At 41.6% G+C, this 15314-nt stretch overlaps 1 protein-coding gene across 2 annotated transcripts in view; it reads left to right on the forward strand.

Annotated features, from left to right (window-relative positions):
- The window catches only part of SH3BGR (SH3 domain binding glutamate rich protein), a 71256-nt gene extending 56243 nt beyond the window's left edge, over positions 1 to 15013 (forward strand). The window contains exons 6-8 of one of the 2 annotated variants that reach the window (XM_055414121.2): positions 4106 to 4135; positions 10820 to 10969; positions 14579 to 15013. In XM_055414121.2, the coding sequence (XP_055270096.2) occupies positions 4106 to 4135; positions 10820 to 10936 (147 nt within the window). In that variant the 3' untranslated portion in view covers positions 10937 to 10969; positions 14579 to 15013. The remainder of the gene's footprint in view (positions 1 to 4105; positions 4136 to 10819; positions 10970 to 14578) is intronic. The other variant, XM_055414130.2, reaches the window with a different exon arrangement.
- Positions 15014 to 15314: the final 301 nt, after the last annotated feature.

Here is a 15314-nt window from a genome sequence, read left to right on the forward strand (position 1 = left end):
TTATTTAATTAATATCCCATCTCCTCCTAAGAAAGATTTGAAATAGGAATGGCATACATAAATACCTTAATTCAACATTTTATTGACAGGTTGAATGCTGCCTCATGCCAGGCAGTCCAGGGATCAGGCATGGAGTCGTGAAAATGAGCTTCTGTTCGGGTAGAGCTGATGATGGTCTTAGCCAAGTTTCTTCATAGCTTCAGTTCAGTTCAGTTCAGTTGCTCAGTTGTGTCTGACTCCTTGCTACCCCATGAATCACAGCACACCAGGCCTCCCTGGCCATCACCAACTCCCGGAGTTCACTCAAACTCATGTCCACTGAGTTGGTGATGCCATCCAGCCATCTCATTCTCTGTCGTCCCCTTCTCCTCCTGCCCCCAATCCCTCCCAGCCTCAGAGTTTTTTCCAGTGAGTCAGCTCATCGCATGAGGTGGCCAAAGTATTGGAGTTTTAGCTTCAAAGCTTACATGGCCTTTAAAACTTTTTTAAATTTGAGTATAATTGCTTTACAATATGTGTTAGTTTCTATGTTACAGCAAAGTAAATCAGCTATATGTATACATATATCCCCTCCCTTCTGGACTTCCTTCCCATTCAGGTCACCACAGAGCATTGAGTAGAGTTCCCTGTACTATACAATAGGTTTTTATTAGTTACCTATTTTATACACAGAAGTGTATATACGTCAATTCCTGTCTCCCAATTCATCCCACCCCTCCTTCCTCTCTTGGTGTCCATACATTTATTCTCTATGTCAATGTCTCTACTTCTGATTTGCAAACAGATTCACCTGTACCATTTGTTTACATCCCATGTATATGTGTTAATATACAGTATTTGTTTTTCTTCACTTGACCTTTTGAGGCTAAGTATCTCTAGAAATTTTCTGAGCAATTGCTTTTTCTATTTAATGTCTCTTTCAAGAAATCAGGGCTTCCCTGGTGGCTCAGAGGTTAAAGCGTCTGCCTCCAATGCGGGAGACCTGGGTTCGATCCCTGGGTCAGGAAGATCCCCTGGAGAAGGAAATGGTACCCCACTCCAGTATTCTGACCTGGAGAATCCCATGGATGGAGAAGCCTGGTAGGCTACAGTCCATGGGGTCGCAAAGAGTTGGACACGACTGAGTGACTTCACTTCACTTCAAGAAATCAAGGTCAATTCAGATATTGATAAAAGCCCTAGGTTCCTTGGTAATTGTTGCTGGCTAACCTCTAAAAGTTGAGATGACCACTTATTCCTATAAGAACTCTTAGTGCCCTCCAGCCTAGCTCTAAGGATAACCCCATTTTTAATAGTGTATTATTGTTAACTCATTTGTTTCAGCTGTACACAATTAATAAAAATAATTGGATTTAGAAAAGTGTAAAACTCTACATAGCTGATAGTTCTGTGTTGCATAGTGTGAATTCTAATTTGATTGCATGTGGATAAGAAGAAAATGAATGTTCTTTGAGATCTAAAGGGTTAATAGATTGAAAAGAGTTACAGGTTCATTTATTTAGTCACTTAACACATTTATTGACTTTATTCCAGACAGTAGCTGGGTCCTGGAAATCCAAAAATGAACAAGGAAACATGTTGTGCCCCCAAGAGCACACTGACTAGTCGGGGAGACCGATAAATGATGATTGTGGGAGCAAATAAGGGGATTCTTTAACTCAGCCCTTGTTGTTGTTGGTTAGTCGCTAAGTGGGGTTTGACTCTGCCACCCCATGAACTGTAACCTGCCAGGCTTCTCTGTCCATGGGATTTCCCAGGCAAGAAAACTGGAATGGGCTGCCATTTCCTTCTCCAGGGGATCTTCCCCACCTAGGGATCAAACTTGATTCTGCTGCATTGGCAGGCAAATTCTTCACTACTGAGCCACCAGGGAAGCCCCTAGGGGTCAGGAAAGTCTTCCTTGAAAATATCATTGTATGCAGTGTCCTGGCAGGTGTGGCCGATGTGAGAAAGTTACATGTGATCATTAGCTGAAGTAAAACATGATGTGACTAGAAAGGTGAGCAGGAGCCAGATCATGACGGCCTATCAACCATTCTAACGATTATGGATTTATCATGAGAAGATGGAAGGCTTTACACGAGGGCAGCATGGTAAGGTGGAGTGTCTTTTTTAAATTAATTAATTATTTTTTGACTGCACTACATCTTCGTGCTGTGTGTGGGCTTTCTCTAGCTTTAGTTAGCGGGGACTACTCTCTAATTGCAGTGCACGGGGTTCTCATTGTAGTGGCTTCTCTTGTTGCTCAGCTCAGGCTCTAGAGCCCAGGCTCAGTAGTTGTGGTGCATGGGTTTAGTTTCCCTGAAGCATGTGGGAGCTTCCAGAACCAGGGATGGAACCTGTGTCCCCTGCTTTAGCAGGCAGATTCCCAACCATTGGTCCAGGTAGAGGCAGACAATATCAAAGACATTTCATATTCAACACATTGCTGAAAAACCAATACTTGGATTCTGCAACAAGTGCAGGACTCTCTTTTCCTGAACTTTATAAGACTTGCTGTGTTGCCAGCTTCAGTTGAGAGATTCTCCGCACTGGGACACTCTTGGGTTGACTCAGCTTAAGCCGGCTGGATCAGGATTTCTGTATTTTCTTTGCCAGCATCAGAAATCTGAGAGGATTGTTCTGGAGCTGGCCGAGAACTTGAGGCTGGGCCAGAGAAGGTGGCCCTATGGCAGGCCCTCCATGACTTGTCTTCTGTGATAATCTTGAGAGGTAGCATGGTGGAGTAGGAAGAACACTAAATTAGGAACCAGGAGAAGGGGTGACAAAGGATGAGATGGTTGGAAGGCATCACCGACTCAATGGACATGAGTTTGAGCAAACTCTGGGAGACAGTGAAGGACAGGGAAGCCTGGTGTGCTGAGTCCATTGGGCCACAAAGAGTTGGACACGCTGAGCGACTGAACGACAACAGCAGAGTCTCAGAGTAAGTCCTGATTGTGTTACTTGGCTTCTGACTTTTGTCTAATTACTTAGCTCTGTGGTCTTTGTGTCCTCATTTGTCCAAAGAAAAGACTGAGTAAGAGGATACAGGTAATTATTGGGTTGCTTTCAACTCCTTGTGAACTCCGGGAGTTGGTGATGGACATGGAGGCCTGGCATGCTGTGATTCATGGGGTCGCAAAGAGTCGGACACAACTGAGCGACTGAACTGAACTGAACTTTCAACTCCTTTGGTCCAGAATTCCATGAACTCACTGCCTGCTTTGAAAGGCATTAGGAATGTTTAGGGACTGTTCTTTAGAACCAGATCTATTTGCCCAATTAAAGCCATTGTAATATTCTGGCCCTAGAAAGGCTCATCAGAGGGCCATTCTGGGAAAGGATGTGAATGTTCTTATTTCTTTGCAATTTTAGGAGGTATTGCCTGGTTTTCCTACTTTGATCCCAGGGAAATAGAAACTTCAATGTGTTGGCAGAGTGGAGACCTGTTTGAGCCTGGAAATGGCTTTATCATTTCTTAACTTTAAGTTTCTTTCTTTAACCAGGACTTAGTGTTTAAAGGTTTAGAAATGTTATTTGTTCTGATGGAGGAAAAGTTTTTGATCTACTTTTATTAACTGATTCAGAACTGAAGTAAGGCATAGTTATAAGACCATAAAAGCAGAAAAGACATAATTTTGTTCAAATTTTCTAGTTGCTTACATATATAGTCTTAATTTTCCTTGATAGCTCTATAGGTTTGTGATATGCTTTGGATATAGAGCAGTATTAAACATATAATTAAGCAGTATTATTAATTAGTTGTATTTTCTTAGGAGTAAGAGTGATGAAAATATGTCTTTAATTTTATAATATTCCAAGGACTCAAAATAAAATGAATGAAATAAGTAGGCATTGCTCAGTTATCATATCTTTGCTATTGATGTTTTCTCAATAGATTGATATTCTTTGTTTTGGTAAACATGCATTTATTATAGCTTGCTTAATCTCTATTTTTTTAATTAAAATTTTTTATAGTTTTAAATTTTTATACAACTTTAAAAGTTGCTTTCCATTTATAGTTATTACCAAATATTGGCTATATAGTTTGCTTAATTTTTAGATACACCTTAAAACTTATGTCAATTTATGTTTTTATTTAATTTCTGTGTGTGGATTTAAGGAAGAAGAGGGAGAGACAGCAGCGGAAGAGGTACAGTAGTGTATTTCACAGTTGTGTTGTGCTTAACAGAAGCATCTTTTAGGTGAGAGAATTGCAGTTTTCCCAACGTTTCTCCATGCTCATGATACAGAGAAGCTGACTCAACCCGCACTCCCAGAAAGTCCTCCGTTAGCCTGCCGAGAAGAGAAATAAAATAAGTTGGAGATACATTTGGAGGTGAATGGAGAAATAGGGGCTCTGAACACTTCACCTCTTGTGGTGAAGGTGTCATCAATGAAGTCAGGTCAGGCTGGACCAAGCCCTTCAGTGGTGACGTCTTCTCCCTTCTTCCTTCCCACCCCATTGAATAGTGTACCATTTATGCTGCTTGTGTGGTTCTTACTGGTGTTACTTGATGGCCTCCTATTTACCTTGTTGGTGAGTGAGGAATTCCCTCCCGCTGGTTATGGGAATGGCAGACACACAACTGGACACACTCACTGGACAAGTGAGATGGACAGGGTTTATTTTATTTTCTTAATTAATTTATGTATTTTAAGTGGAGGGTAATGACTTTACAATATTGTGGTGGTTTTTGCCATACATTGACATCAATTAGCCACACGTATGGACAGGGTTTATTATTCATATGTTCTCCAAGCCCAGGGGATGAGGTCATCCACACAGTGCAGGGCCACACAGGGTAGGGTCATTTGGGAACAGTGTGAACACCCAGAGCTGTGGGAGGCAGGTTGTGTAGAATCAAGAGGGTGGGGTGTCCCTGAGTCCACACGGGGGACATGGTTGGCCTGACTGAGTAATTCTGGGGTGAAAATAGGCACTGCATCTGGTCCCTTGATAATGAGGGCGGCTTGGGTGGGAGACCTAATCTGTGGGAGCAGAGGGGGAGGGGAGCCAGTGGTCAGGCCATTGTAAGTCTTCCCGATTTTACCAATGTTAAGGCAGCGGATAATACTGAGTCTGAATTGTAGTCTTGCACCATGGTATGTACCTTAGACACCAGGAGGTTTAAACATGCAGCTCATCATTTAGTGTCTGGAAGACATGTGACGTAGGTAAGTAACCACATGGTTCCAGGATTTCTAGTGCTGATCTATCCAGGGGGAGCATTACTCTTTGTGTGTGTGTGTTTTTTTGGAATATAGTTGATTTACAGTGTTATGTTAGTTTCAGATGTGTAACAAAGTGATTCATGTGTGATTCTTTTCGCTTACATGTTATTATAAAATATTGAATAGAATTCCCTGTGCTATGCAATAATTACTGAGCCCGGGCACCACAGCTGAGACCCAGAGCAGGCAAATAAAATAATAATAAGAAGAAAAGAGTTGCACAAAGTAAGAAGTATTAAATAATTGAGTACTGAGGATACAAGTACACTTAAAACAGTGAAAGAAAAATTATAAAACAATATTAGTGATATTAAGGATAAAATTCAAAGGAATAAAATATATCCTTTGTAACAAATAATTGAAACTATTATTGGGCTGGCCAACATGTTTGTTTACAGGATTTATGCTCAAATAATAAACAGCATTCCTAGGGAGACCTCGTATCTCATATTTGGAGCTGGGAGTTATTTGAACAAATGAAGAATTTAATTAAAATGTTAAATCACAAAAATGTAGAGACCTTAGACATTTATTTTAACTTGAAATATACAGATGTGTATTTAATGCCAATTTTTTGGACGCAGGACAAAAACCGCTTCTTTAAATAATAGTCCAGTGACTAGAACTACCCGCTGTCTTTCTAACATAAACATAATCAGTGGTCTGTCTAGAAATTCCAGTTTTGGTTTCTTTCCCTTTGGATTTCATGAGTCTTCCTTGCCACCCAAGGTTTTCGACACTTCATTTGATGACAGACATGTGTTGGTCTTTTCAAAGTACTCTATTAACTTTATATGGGAAAAAAGTTCTTTTCATGTTCATATTTCACTGGATTCCATGGTGCTTATTTTTTTTTTTAAAGCTTTTTTGATGTGTACCATTTTTTAAATCTTTATTGAATTTGTTACAATATTGCTTTTGTCTTATGTTTTGGTTTTTTGGCGTCAAGGCACATGTGATCTTGGCTTCTCAACTAGTAATTGAACCTGTACCCCGTGCATTGGAAAGCAAAGTTTTAACCACTGCACCACCAGGAAAGTCCCTATGATATTTATTTAAGTTGTGTAATTACAATAAGACTGACTTGGATATACCAGCATGGGAACAAACATAACCCACCCTAGTAAATGAAGACTTTGGCGGGTGGTGATGCCAAACCTACTACTTGTAAGCACTCACCATGCCTTCATCAACCAGTTTGATTTAAGAGAGAGAACGCAGGCTCCTGCATTGCAGTCAGACTCTTTACCATCTGAGCCACCAGGGAAGTCCAGGCTTCAACAGAGGTTCTCAAAGTGGGTTTCCAGAGCAGAAGCAGCTGCCTCACTTGGGAACCTCTACAAATACAGGTTTTCAGACCTGGCCCCAGATCTATAGGTTCAGAAGCCCTGAATTGGAGCCCAGCAGATTGTTTTGAGAAGCTCATCAGGTGCTTCTGATGCTCTATCAAGGCTGAGGACACAGGTTCTAAGTGACCCAAGGGTTGCCAAGTGGAGGTCAAGGGCAAGAACTCCTACTGTTTGGATGCTCGGAATTGCTGATGTTGCTCAGTCGCTTAGTTGTGTCCGGCTGTTTTCGACCCCAGGGACTGTAGCAGGCCAGGCTTTCCTGTCCTTCATTATCTCCCAGAGTTTGCTCAGACTCATGTCCATTGAGTCGATGATACATCTTCATTGTGGGGATTCAGGATTGAAAGGAATGAGGGATCACTCAGAGGTAATAACAGCTGATCAGAGCCTCCAATTGTGTGGGGCAGTGCCTTTCTCTCTGCTGTCCTTCCTGTACCCATAAAGGAAAACACCAACAATGGGAAAGGAAAAGAAATAGCAGCTATATTCCAATAAAAATTAATTTAAAAGTACAAATGTTAATCAGAGAGCTAAATTAAAATTGAAAACTCAAGGAAAGACAGAATATTTACCAAAAGTCACATGTATTGTCTAGGTATTTCAGTGGAGGGTCATTCACATTAAAGAAGGTTCCAAGTGTCGTAAGAAACTCCCCCTCCAAAACTTTCGCTGATTTTTAAAATTGCAAATAATTCATAAAGTATATTGTTTATAATGCTTCTCAGTTCAGTTAAGTTCAATCGCTAAGTGGTGTCTGACTCTCTGAGACCCCATGGACTGCAGCACAGCCAGGCCTCCCTGTCCATCACCAACTTCTGGAGCTTACTCAAACTCATGTCCATCGAGTTGGTGATGCCATCCAACCATCTCACCCTCTGTCGTCCCCTTCTCCTCCTGTCTTCAATCTTTCCCAGCATCAGGGTCTTTCCTGATGCTCTTTGCATCAGGTTGCCAAAGTATTGGAGCTTCAGCTTCAGCAACAGTCCTTCTAATGAATATTCAGGATTTATTTCCTTTAGGGTTGATTGGTTTGATCTCGTCGTAGTCCAAGGGACTCTCAAGAGTTGTCTCCAGCAACACAACTTGAAAGTATCAGTTTTTCAGTGCTCAGCCTTCTTTAGCTCAGCTTGTAATAAAAGGTCCGTTTAATTTCAAACACAATATTTATTTTACATGAAGAACTTGTGTTTGGTGGAAAAAACAAAACTTTTCTTTGGTGACTGGAATGAGTAATGAAAATGAGTAGAGAAAGGGAAGGTATTTAAGGGTGAGGAAGGTCTCTAACTCAATCTAAGCTTTCAGAGATAATCCTCTCCTTTCCTGTTCTTTCCCTGCTTGTTGAAACATTTGGATCCTATCAGTTTTGCTCCTTCACGGGCACTGGGAGGAGGACTCCGTGATAAGGAGCTTTATGATAATTTTCACTAGCTGAGCTTGGCAAGGTCAGCATGCTGTTTCTCTGTTGCTGACAACGGGGAAGAGGTGTTGCGTGTCAAAGTGAAGTGGAACTCAGACTCTTACTGAACTACTTGCCTGTTGAACCTGCGCTTTGTTAGCCGAATGTTGGGGAGTTTTAACTTTAACTCCTAACGGGGATGGAATCTTGTCAACCGGTGGATGAGCCTGTTCTGAGGATGTTAGTGGATTCTGAGGGTGGGTCCACAGGGACACTCTTGGATTCTCCCTACTTCTATTCATCTTCTCAGGTTAGCTAGACCTGCACTATAATCAAAACTTTTAAGAATATTGTTTGTGAACATTTTTGGGCTCATCATTTAAAACTGATAATCATCAAACTGAATCAGTTATATATATCCCCACTTTCTTGAATGTCCTTCCCATTTAGGTCACCACAGAGCATTGATTTGAGTTCCCTGTGCTCTACTGCAGGTTCTCATTAGCTTTCTATTTTATATATAGTATCAATAGTGTGTATATGTCAAAGCAACTGTTGTCGTTCAGTTGCTGAGGCGTGTCTGACTGTTTGTGACCCCATGGACTGCAGCACACCGGCTTCCCTGTCCTCCATTTTCTCCTGGAGTTAGTTCAAATTCATGTCCGTTGAGTGGGTGATGCTATCCAACTATCTCATCCCCTGGCGCCCTCTTCTCTTTTTTCCTTCAGTCTTGCCCAGCATCAGGGTGTTTTCCAGTGAGTCAGCTCTTCACATCAGGTGACCAAAGTATTGGTAGAAAAGTGGTTCTTAACTGCTGGTGCACATCAGAATCACCCATGGTGTTTTGGAACCTTCAGAAGCCTGCCTCTCTCCGTCAATGAATAAGACGCTCCAGGGCAGCGGTTCTTAACCTATATGGCACAAGGGACGGGTCTCGTGGAAGACAATATTTCCATAGACCAGGGTTGGGGGGTGGTTCAGGTTGTAATGTGAGTGACGGAGGGGATGGAAAATGGCAGATGAAGCTTTTGCTTGCCCACCGCCCTGTTCAGGGCCCCGGAGTTGGGGATCCTTGCTCCAGGGCTTAGTGTGCAGTCAGTTTGTTTGTGAGAGCTGAGGTGGAGCATCTTCGTTGTGGGGATTCAGGATTGAAAGGAATGAGGAATCACTCAGAGGTAAAAACAGCTGATCAGAGCCTCCAACTGTTTGGGGCAGAGCCTTCCTCTCTGCCGTCCTTCCTGTGCCCATAAAGGAAAACACCAACAACGGGAAAGGAAAAGAAATAGCAGCTATATTCCAATAAAAATTAATTTAAAAGTACAAATGCTAATCAGAGAGCTAAATTAAAATTGAAAACTCAAGGAAAGACAGAATATTTACCAAAAGTCACATGTATTGTCTAGGTATTTCAGTGGAAGGTCATTCACATTAAAGAAGGTCCCAACTGTCGTAAGAAACTCCTCCCCAAAACTTTTGCTGATTTTTAAAATTGCAAATAATTCATGACATTTATAGAAAGTTTAGGTAATACAGATAAAAACAGAAACTAAAAATAGTTTATAACCCCATTACCCGGAGAGACCCACTAGTTACACACTCATACACATACATACACATGTTTATCAAACCTTCATGAATACTCTTCTGTAATCTACTTTTATTCATGTAATTAAGCTATATATTTTGTGGGGATGGTAAAAATAGGCCTGTTTCATTATTTTAATATTATTTTATCAAACTCATCCCTATTATTAGACCTAAAAGTTATTTTTAGCCTATCCTATACAGTGACTTTTCATTACCGGTATGTTGTATCTTTCCAATAATAAATTTTCATTTCTCTCTTGCTAAGCAAGCTTCCATTAAAAAAAATCCCATTTTTATGTATAAAAATAAGACAAACATTAATTTGCAAGTAGTTTCAGATTATATATGTAGGTTGCTGATAACTTTGGGTTCAAGAAATTACTTTGTATAACAAAATATAGCCAGCTTACATGTTTAAAAGCTTCATCAACATTCTGACAAAATTCTGTTTGCTGAGATTCTTTTTATATTTTATTCTTCCAACTGCTTTCTGAATTTTTAAAGGTAATTGTATTAGAACAATCTGTTAATACAAGTAAAGACTATACGCTTGAGAGGAATCATGAAACTCATTAGAATTAATGTATTGCCAGCAGAACCATCCCAGGGTGATGGGTCTCTGTTTAGGAAGATGATGTCTGTCTGTGTGTGTGTATGTGGGGGGTGTGTGTGTGTGTGTGGGTATGTATGTGGGTGTGTGGTGTGTGTTGGGTATGTATGTGGGTGTGTGGTGTGTGTGTGTGTGTGTGGTGTGTTGGGAGGGTATGTGTGTGTTATGTGTTGAGTGTGTGGTGGTTTGTGTATGTTGGGTGTGTGTGGTAGGTGTGTGTGTGGGGTGTGTTGGAAGGGTATGTGTGTGTTATGTGTTGAGTGTGTGGTGGTTTGTGTATGTTGGGTGTGTGTGTGGTGGGTGTATGTGTGTGGTGAGTGTGTGTATGAGGTGTGTATGTGTTCTGTGTGTGTGGTGGGTGTGTATGTGTGTGTGGTAGGTGTATGTGCAGGGAGTGTGTGTGTGGTATGTATGTGATATGTTTGTGGGGTGTGTGTGTGGTGTGTGTATATGTTGGGCTTGTATGTGTGTGTGGTGGGTATATATGTGGGGTGTGTATGTGTGGCGGGCACGTGTGTTGTGTGTGTGGTGTGGGTGTGTTGTGTGTGTGTGTTGGATGGGGTGTGGGAGGCTCTGACCTCTCGTCTGATATTTTACACTCTTCCTCAGTGTATCTGTTGACCCTTACACGTCTCCATAACGATGTAATTTTTGTTAAAGACAAAAGAAGCAGCCGCAGAGGGAGCAGAAGGGGAAGCAGAAGGAGAGGAAGCTGAAGAAGGAGAAGAGGAACCAGGAGAAGAAGAAGGAGAAGGAGACGAGGAGGAAGAGTCTTAGGCCTTTTCATGCTCTATTTTTCCGCTTGTCCAGGTAGCCACATTGTTCCGGGTTGGAAGGCTTGTTTGTTATTGTCTGCCATCTAGACCGCATTTCACTTACTGACAGACGTGGATTCCAATTCGACCTGTTTGTCTGTCTTCCCAAGGCCCTGGGCTGCCCCTTCTTGGAGCTGCAGGGCTGGTTAACTCTCCTGGACCCATTTCTTGGGCACCAGGGCAAGGAGGGCTGCGGTTGATACGATTTCTAGTAAAAAGTGTGACTTTCAGGAGGGGAAGTTTGTGCTGCATCTGCTGCTGCTTCTTCCTGTTTATTTAAGTGAAAGCACAGGAAGTATTCTGTTCTCAGCGTCTATCACATGAACTCCTTTACGTATTTACAACTGATTTTCATAACAATGGTGATAAATTATCAATACAACCTAAAAAAACCGCAAGGCTGGCTGCCCCATGGGGAAAAAAAATTGCCAGATTCAGTGATAAGTGCTTGATATTACTATTCATTGATTTATATCAAAACATCCGTTTATGCAATATTAGCCAGAACACTCATGTAGAAACAGTTGGGAATATGGTGAAATCACTTTAGGTATCTTTGACAAGTATGCTTGCTACCTTGTAATTTTAAACTTCTATTGACAATGAAAAAGAATTACGTGGTTCTTAACAGTTCGGTGAGTTAACCCTTTTGTTGCTGTTCAGCCGCTCAGTTGTGTCCAGCTGTTTGCGACCCCATGGACTGCAGCACCCCAGGCTTCCCTGTCCATCACTCCTGGAGCTTGCTCAAACTCATGTCCATTGAGTCGGTGACGCCATCCAACCATCTCATCCTCTGTCGTCCCCTTCTCCTCCTGCCCTCAATCTTTCCCAGCATCAGGGTCTTTTTCAATGAGTTGGTTCTTGGCATCAGGTGGTCAAAGTATTGGAGCTTCAGCTTCAGCAGGGAACCCTAAATGTATTACATTAGTAAGGTACTGAAAGTGGATATTGCGGACACAGAGAAAATACTCAAATGTTGTGGCCTGTACAGAAAAGATGATAAGGTCATTAAGAGCTATGGTAGTATCTGGTATAACAGACTTTTAGCAAATACCCATGTGAACATTATGTTTCTATTGACATGATTTGACCTTGCCAACAGATTTGAGGGCAACTATTTATTCTCTAGGGCAGTGAGGCTCACAATTTGCTCTGGTACCCTAAGGATTCTTGTTCATTAAAAATAAACATTGTAGTCTCCTTTCTGTCTGTACCATGCCTCCACTGAAGCAGGTAAGACTGATTGAGATCAGGGAAGCAGGAAGAAGTAGAGGATGAGAGAGTGAGCACTGGACACACAACAAGTCTTCAGTTAAGGTCTGCAGTCACACTTGGAGCCTGTCTAGTGAAGGGCAGCCAAAAGGGTCCCACTGTAGACAGGAAGAGAAACTCCAGTGTTTATAAATATCAGCTAACAGAAGGCTCCGCTCTGTGCACCAAAGACCAATTTGAATAGTATATATCTCCCCTTTTAATATACTTATACATTAAATGCTGATATTAAAAAAAATGGATGTATTTTTAGGAAATCTTGGAGCTGGTGGGAGCAACCATCACACTGTATTATTGGGACTATGGAAGTTTCACCACTCCTGTATTCAAATTACAAAGCAAATCAAAAGTGAAAGTGTTAGTCACTCAGTTCAGTTCAGTTCAGTTGCTCAGTTGTGTCTGACTCTTTGCGACCCCATGAGCCACAGCATGCCAGGCCTCCCTGTCCATCACCAACTCGCGGAGTTCACCCAAACCCATGTCCATTGAGTCGGTGACGCCATCCAACCACCTTATCCTCTGTCGTCCCCTTCTCCTCCTGCCCTCAATCTTTCCTAGCATCAGGGTCTTTTCCAATGAGTCAGCTCTTCGCATCAGGTGGCCAAAGTATTGTCCAACTCTTTGCCACCCCATAGACTGTAGCCCTCCAGGCTCCTCTGTCCATGGCAAGAATACTGGAGTGGGTTGCCATTCCCTTTTCCAGGGGATCTTCCTGACCCAGGGATCGAATCCAGGTTTCCCATGTTGCAGACGGATTCTTCACTGTCTGAGCCAGGGAAGCAAATGTAGCCCATCATTTGCTGCTTTCCCAGGTGCTTTCTTCCATTTTGTGACTACGCAGACCTCCACTTTAGGGCCAAACGATGATCAATTTGGAAGCGATCTCATTTCTTTATTTTTAATGTTCTTCCAAACAGAAGAAAAAAGTTACAATTGAGAAGTCTGTTGTCAGTCTGATTAGTGTCCCTCATCCCATTTCTTCGGAATGGATTGAGACTCAATTTTGAAAAAATTGAAGACTGCAAGTTTACTTTTAGAATTCTATCTGAAGAATGATAGAAAAGGAAAATATGCTGACATTTATAGCAAACTTCCCCCCAACAATAAAAGACTCATAAATACAGTTAAATTCATTTCTATTCACTCTGCTTGTAAAGTCTTTTAAAATTATGCAATTTAATGTGATAATTATAAAAAATATTGAATATGAAATATCACAGCTGAGAGAGAATCCTTCAGTTGCCAGATGGCTCTATAGACTGATTAAAAAAAAAACCCATGGCAAGGCCATTTTACCTGTTTCTCTGATGATGAGATGGTTGGATGGCATCACCAACTCAATGGACATGAGTCTGAGAAAGCTTTGGGAGTTGGTGAAGGACAGGGAAGCCTGACATGCTGCAGTCCATGGGGCTGCAAACAGTTGGACGTGACTTAGTGACTGAACAACAACAACCAATGACTTCTAGTTTGGAATTTAGTTCATAGCAGTTTGTCATGAGGTCAAAATGCCTGGCAGTGAAGGCATGAATCGCTTTCCTAAATCATATGCCCGACCCCCAGCGAGATCCTATGTCCTTGAAAATGCAACATGAAATGCGTGGCATCGTGCATTTCACTGGGCAAACCATTCAGTGTCTAAAAACAAACCATCTCATAGCTCATGGATATGCCAGGCATTTTACTTGAAGAAATGGTCCTAGGGAAAATATGGCCTTGAATGGAACTACGAAAGATTTCTCATTTCTTATATTTGAAATCGATGCTAAATTGATGCCCCAGGAGAAACAGTTTATAGTCTGAGACTGAGTTCTGTCTCCTAATGGGGTGCTGCTCCATACTGTCTCTAGTCTAGCTGTGGACCATTTCAATTATCCCTGCTTGCTCCTCCCCTGCTTCCCCCCCACCCCCAGGACTAAGCTGTAAATTCAGTCTCTCCATTTTTCATGAAAATGCATTGGTTAAACTGTAATTGAAGATGCCAACTTCCTTCTGATGTTTGATAGGTTAGTATGGAAAAACGATATAAACCTCGGCTAGTTTTCCACGAGAAAAATTTAATTTCATTTCTTTGCCCTTGATGAGTAGTAGTTTCTAGAATAAAACGCAGTTTGACTCTTGATTGAGAGGGAAATGGCAACTGATTCCAGTATTCTGGCCTGGAGAATTCCATGGACAGACAGGAGCCTGGCAGGCTGCAGTCCATGGGGTTGCAGAGTTAGACATGACTGAGCGACTTTCACTTCACTTCTCTTGATAAATAATTAAGTTTGTGGTAAACATTCTGTCTCTCTTTAATTTTCATCTCCCTAATATCTTCCCTTTCTTTTAGGAAGCCCAAACCACAAAGCACTGTTTCATCTGTCTCCGCACAAACCGAATTCAACGAAACACTTTGTCCTGAAGCTAGCACACCTCTGTCAGGATGTCCAGGGTTCACCGGGGAATTGTATGATCTGATGGGATTAGATCTCCATGCATGTATTTACTTAATCATATCGACATGAAATCAAATGTGAATTCAGCGCACACATACCTTCATGGGCCTGACATTTGTGGCCTCTGCTTAATTTTTTTTTTGCTTTGCATGAATAGTCCTTCTCGCTAATACCCTGAAAAAAAAAAAGATTACAAAATATAGAACTTCTCTTTGTGATAAGACAAAGTACTCCTTTGTATGTGCCTTACGCTACTTTTCTCAGAATTAACTTTGAAGATGAAGAACTTTCCAGAGAACAACCATACAAATAAAGTTGAATAACAAATATCTTGTCCCAAGGAGTGGATTTCTTCATTTCTAGTCTCTCTATGTACAGGCTGGCTCAGTCTGTCTGTAGCAGGGGGCGGGGGGGATGGTCCTGGATCCTTGGCAGAACTTTCCTGTGCCTGCTGGGATGGATGCTTTTTGTTGCATCGATGGTTTGGTCCGCGTTTTCAAATGACACTGATTGTCTCGTTATGTCCTATTTTGTATTATTTGCACCACTGTGTGTACCTTGTCTCCCAAGCCTTGTTTAAATGTCGCTGCTGTCCACATGTGTAGGGATCTCAATGCAGACAAATAAATT

This window comes from Moschus berezovskii, chromosome 1, assembly GCF_049115385.1.
Source record: "Moschus berezovskii isolate FMDL1 chromosome 1, NW_MosBer_1.0, whole genome shotgun sequence".
Lineage (NCBI taxonomy): Eukaryota > Metazoa > Chordata > Mammalia > Artiodactyla > Moschidae > Moschus > Moschus berezovskii.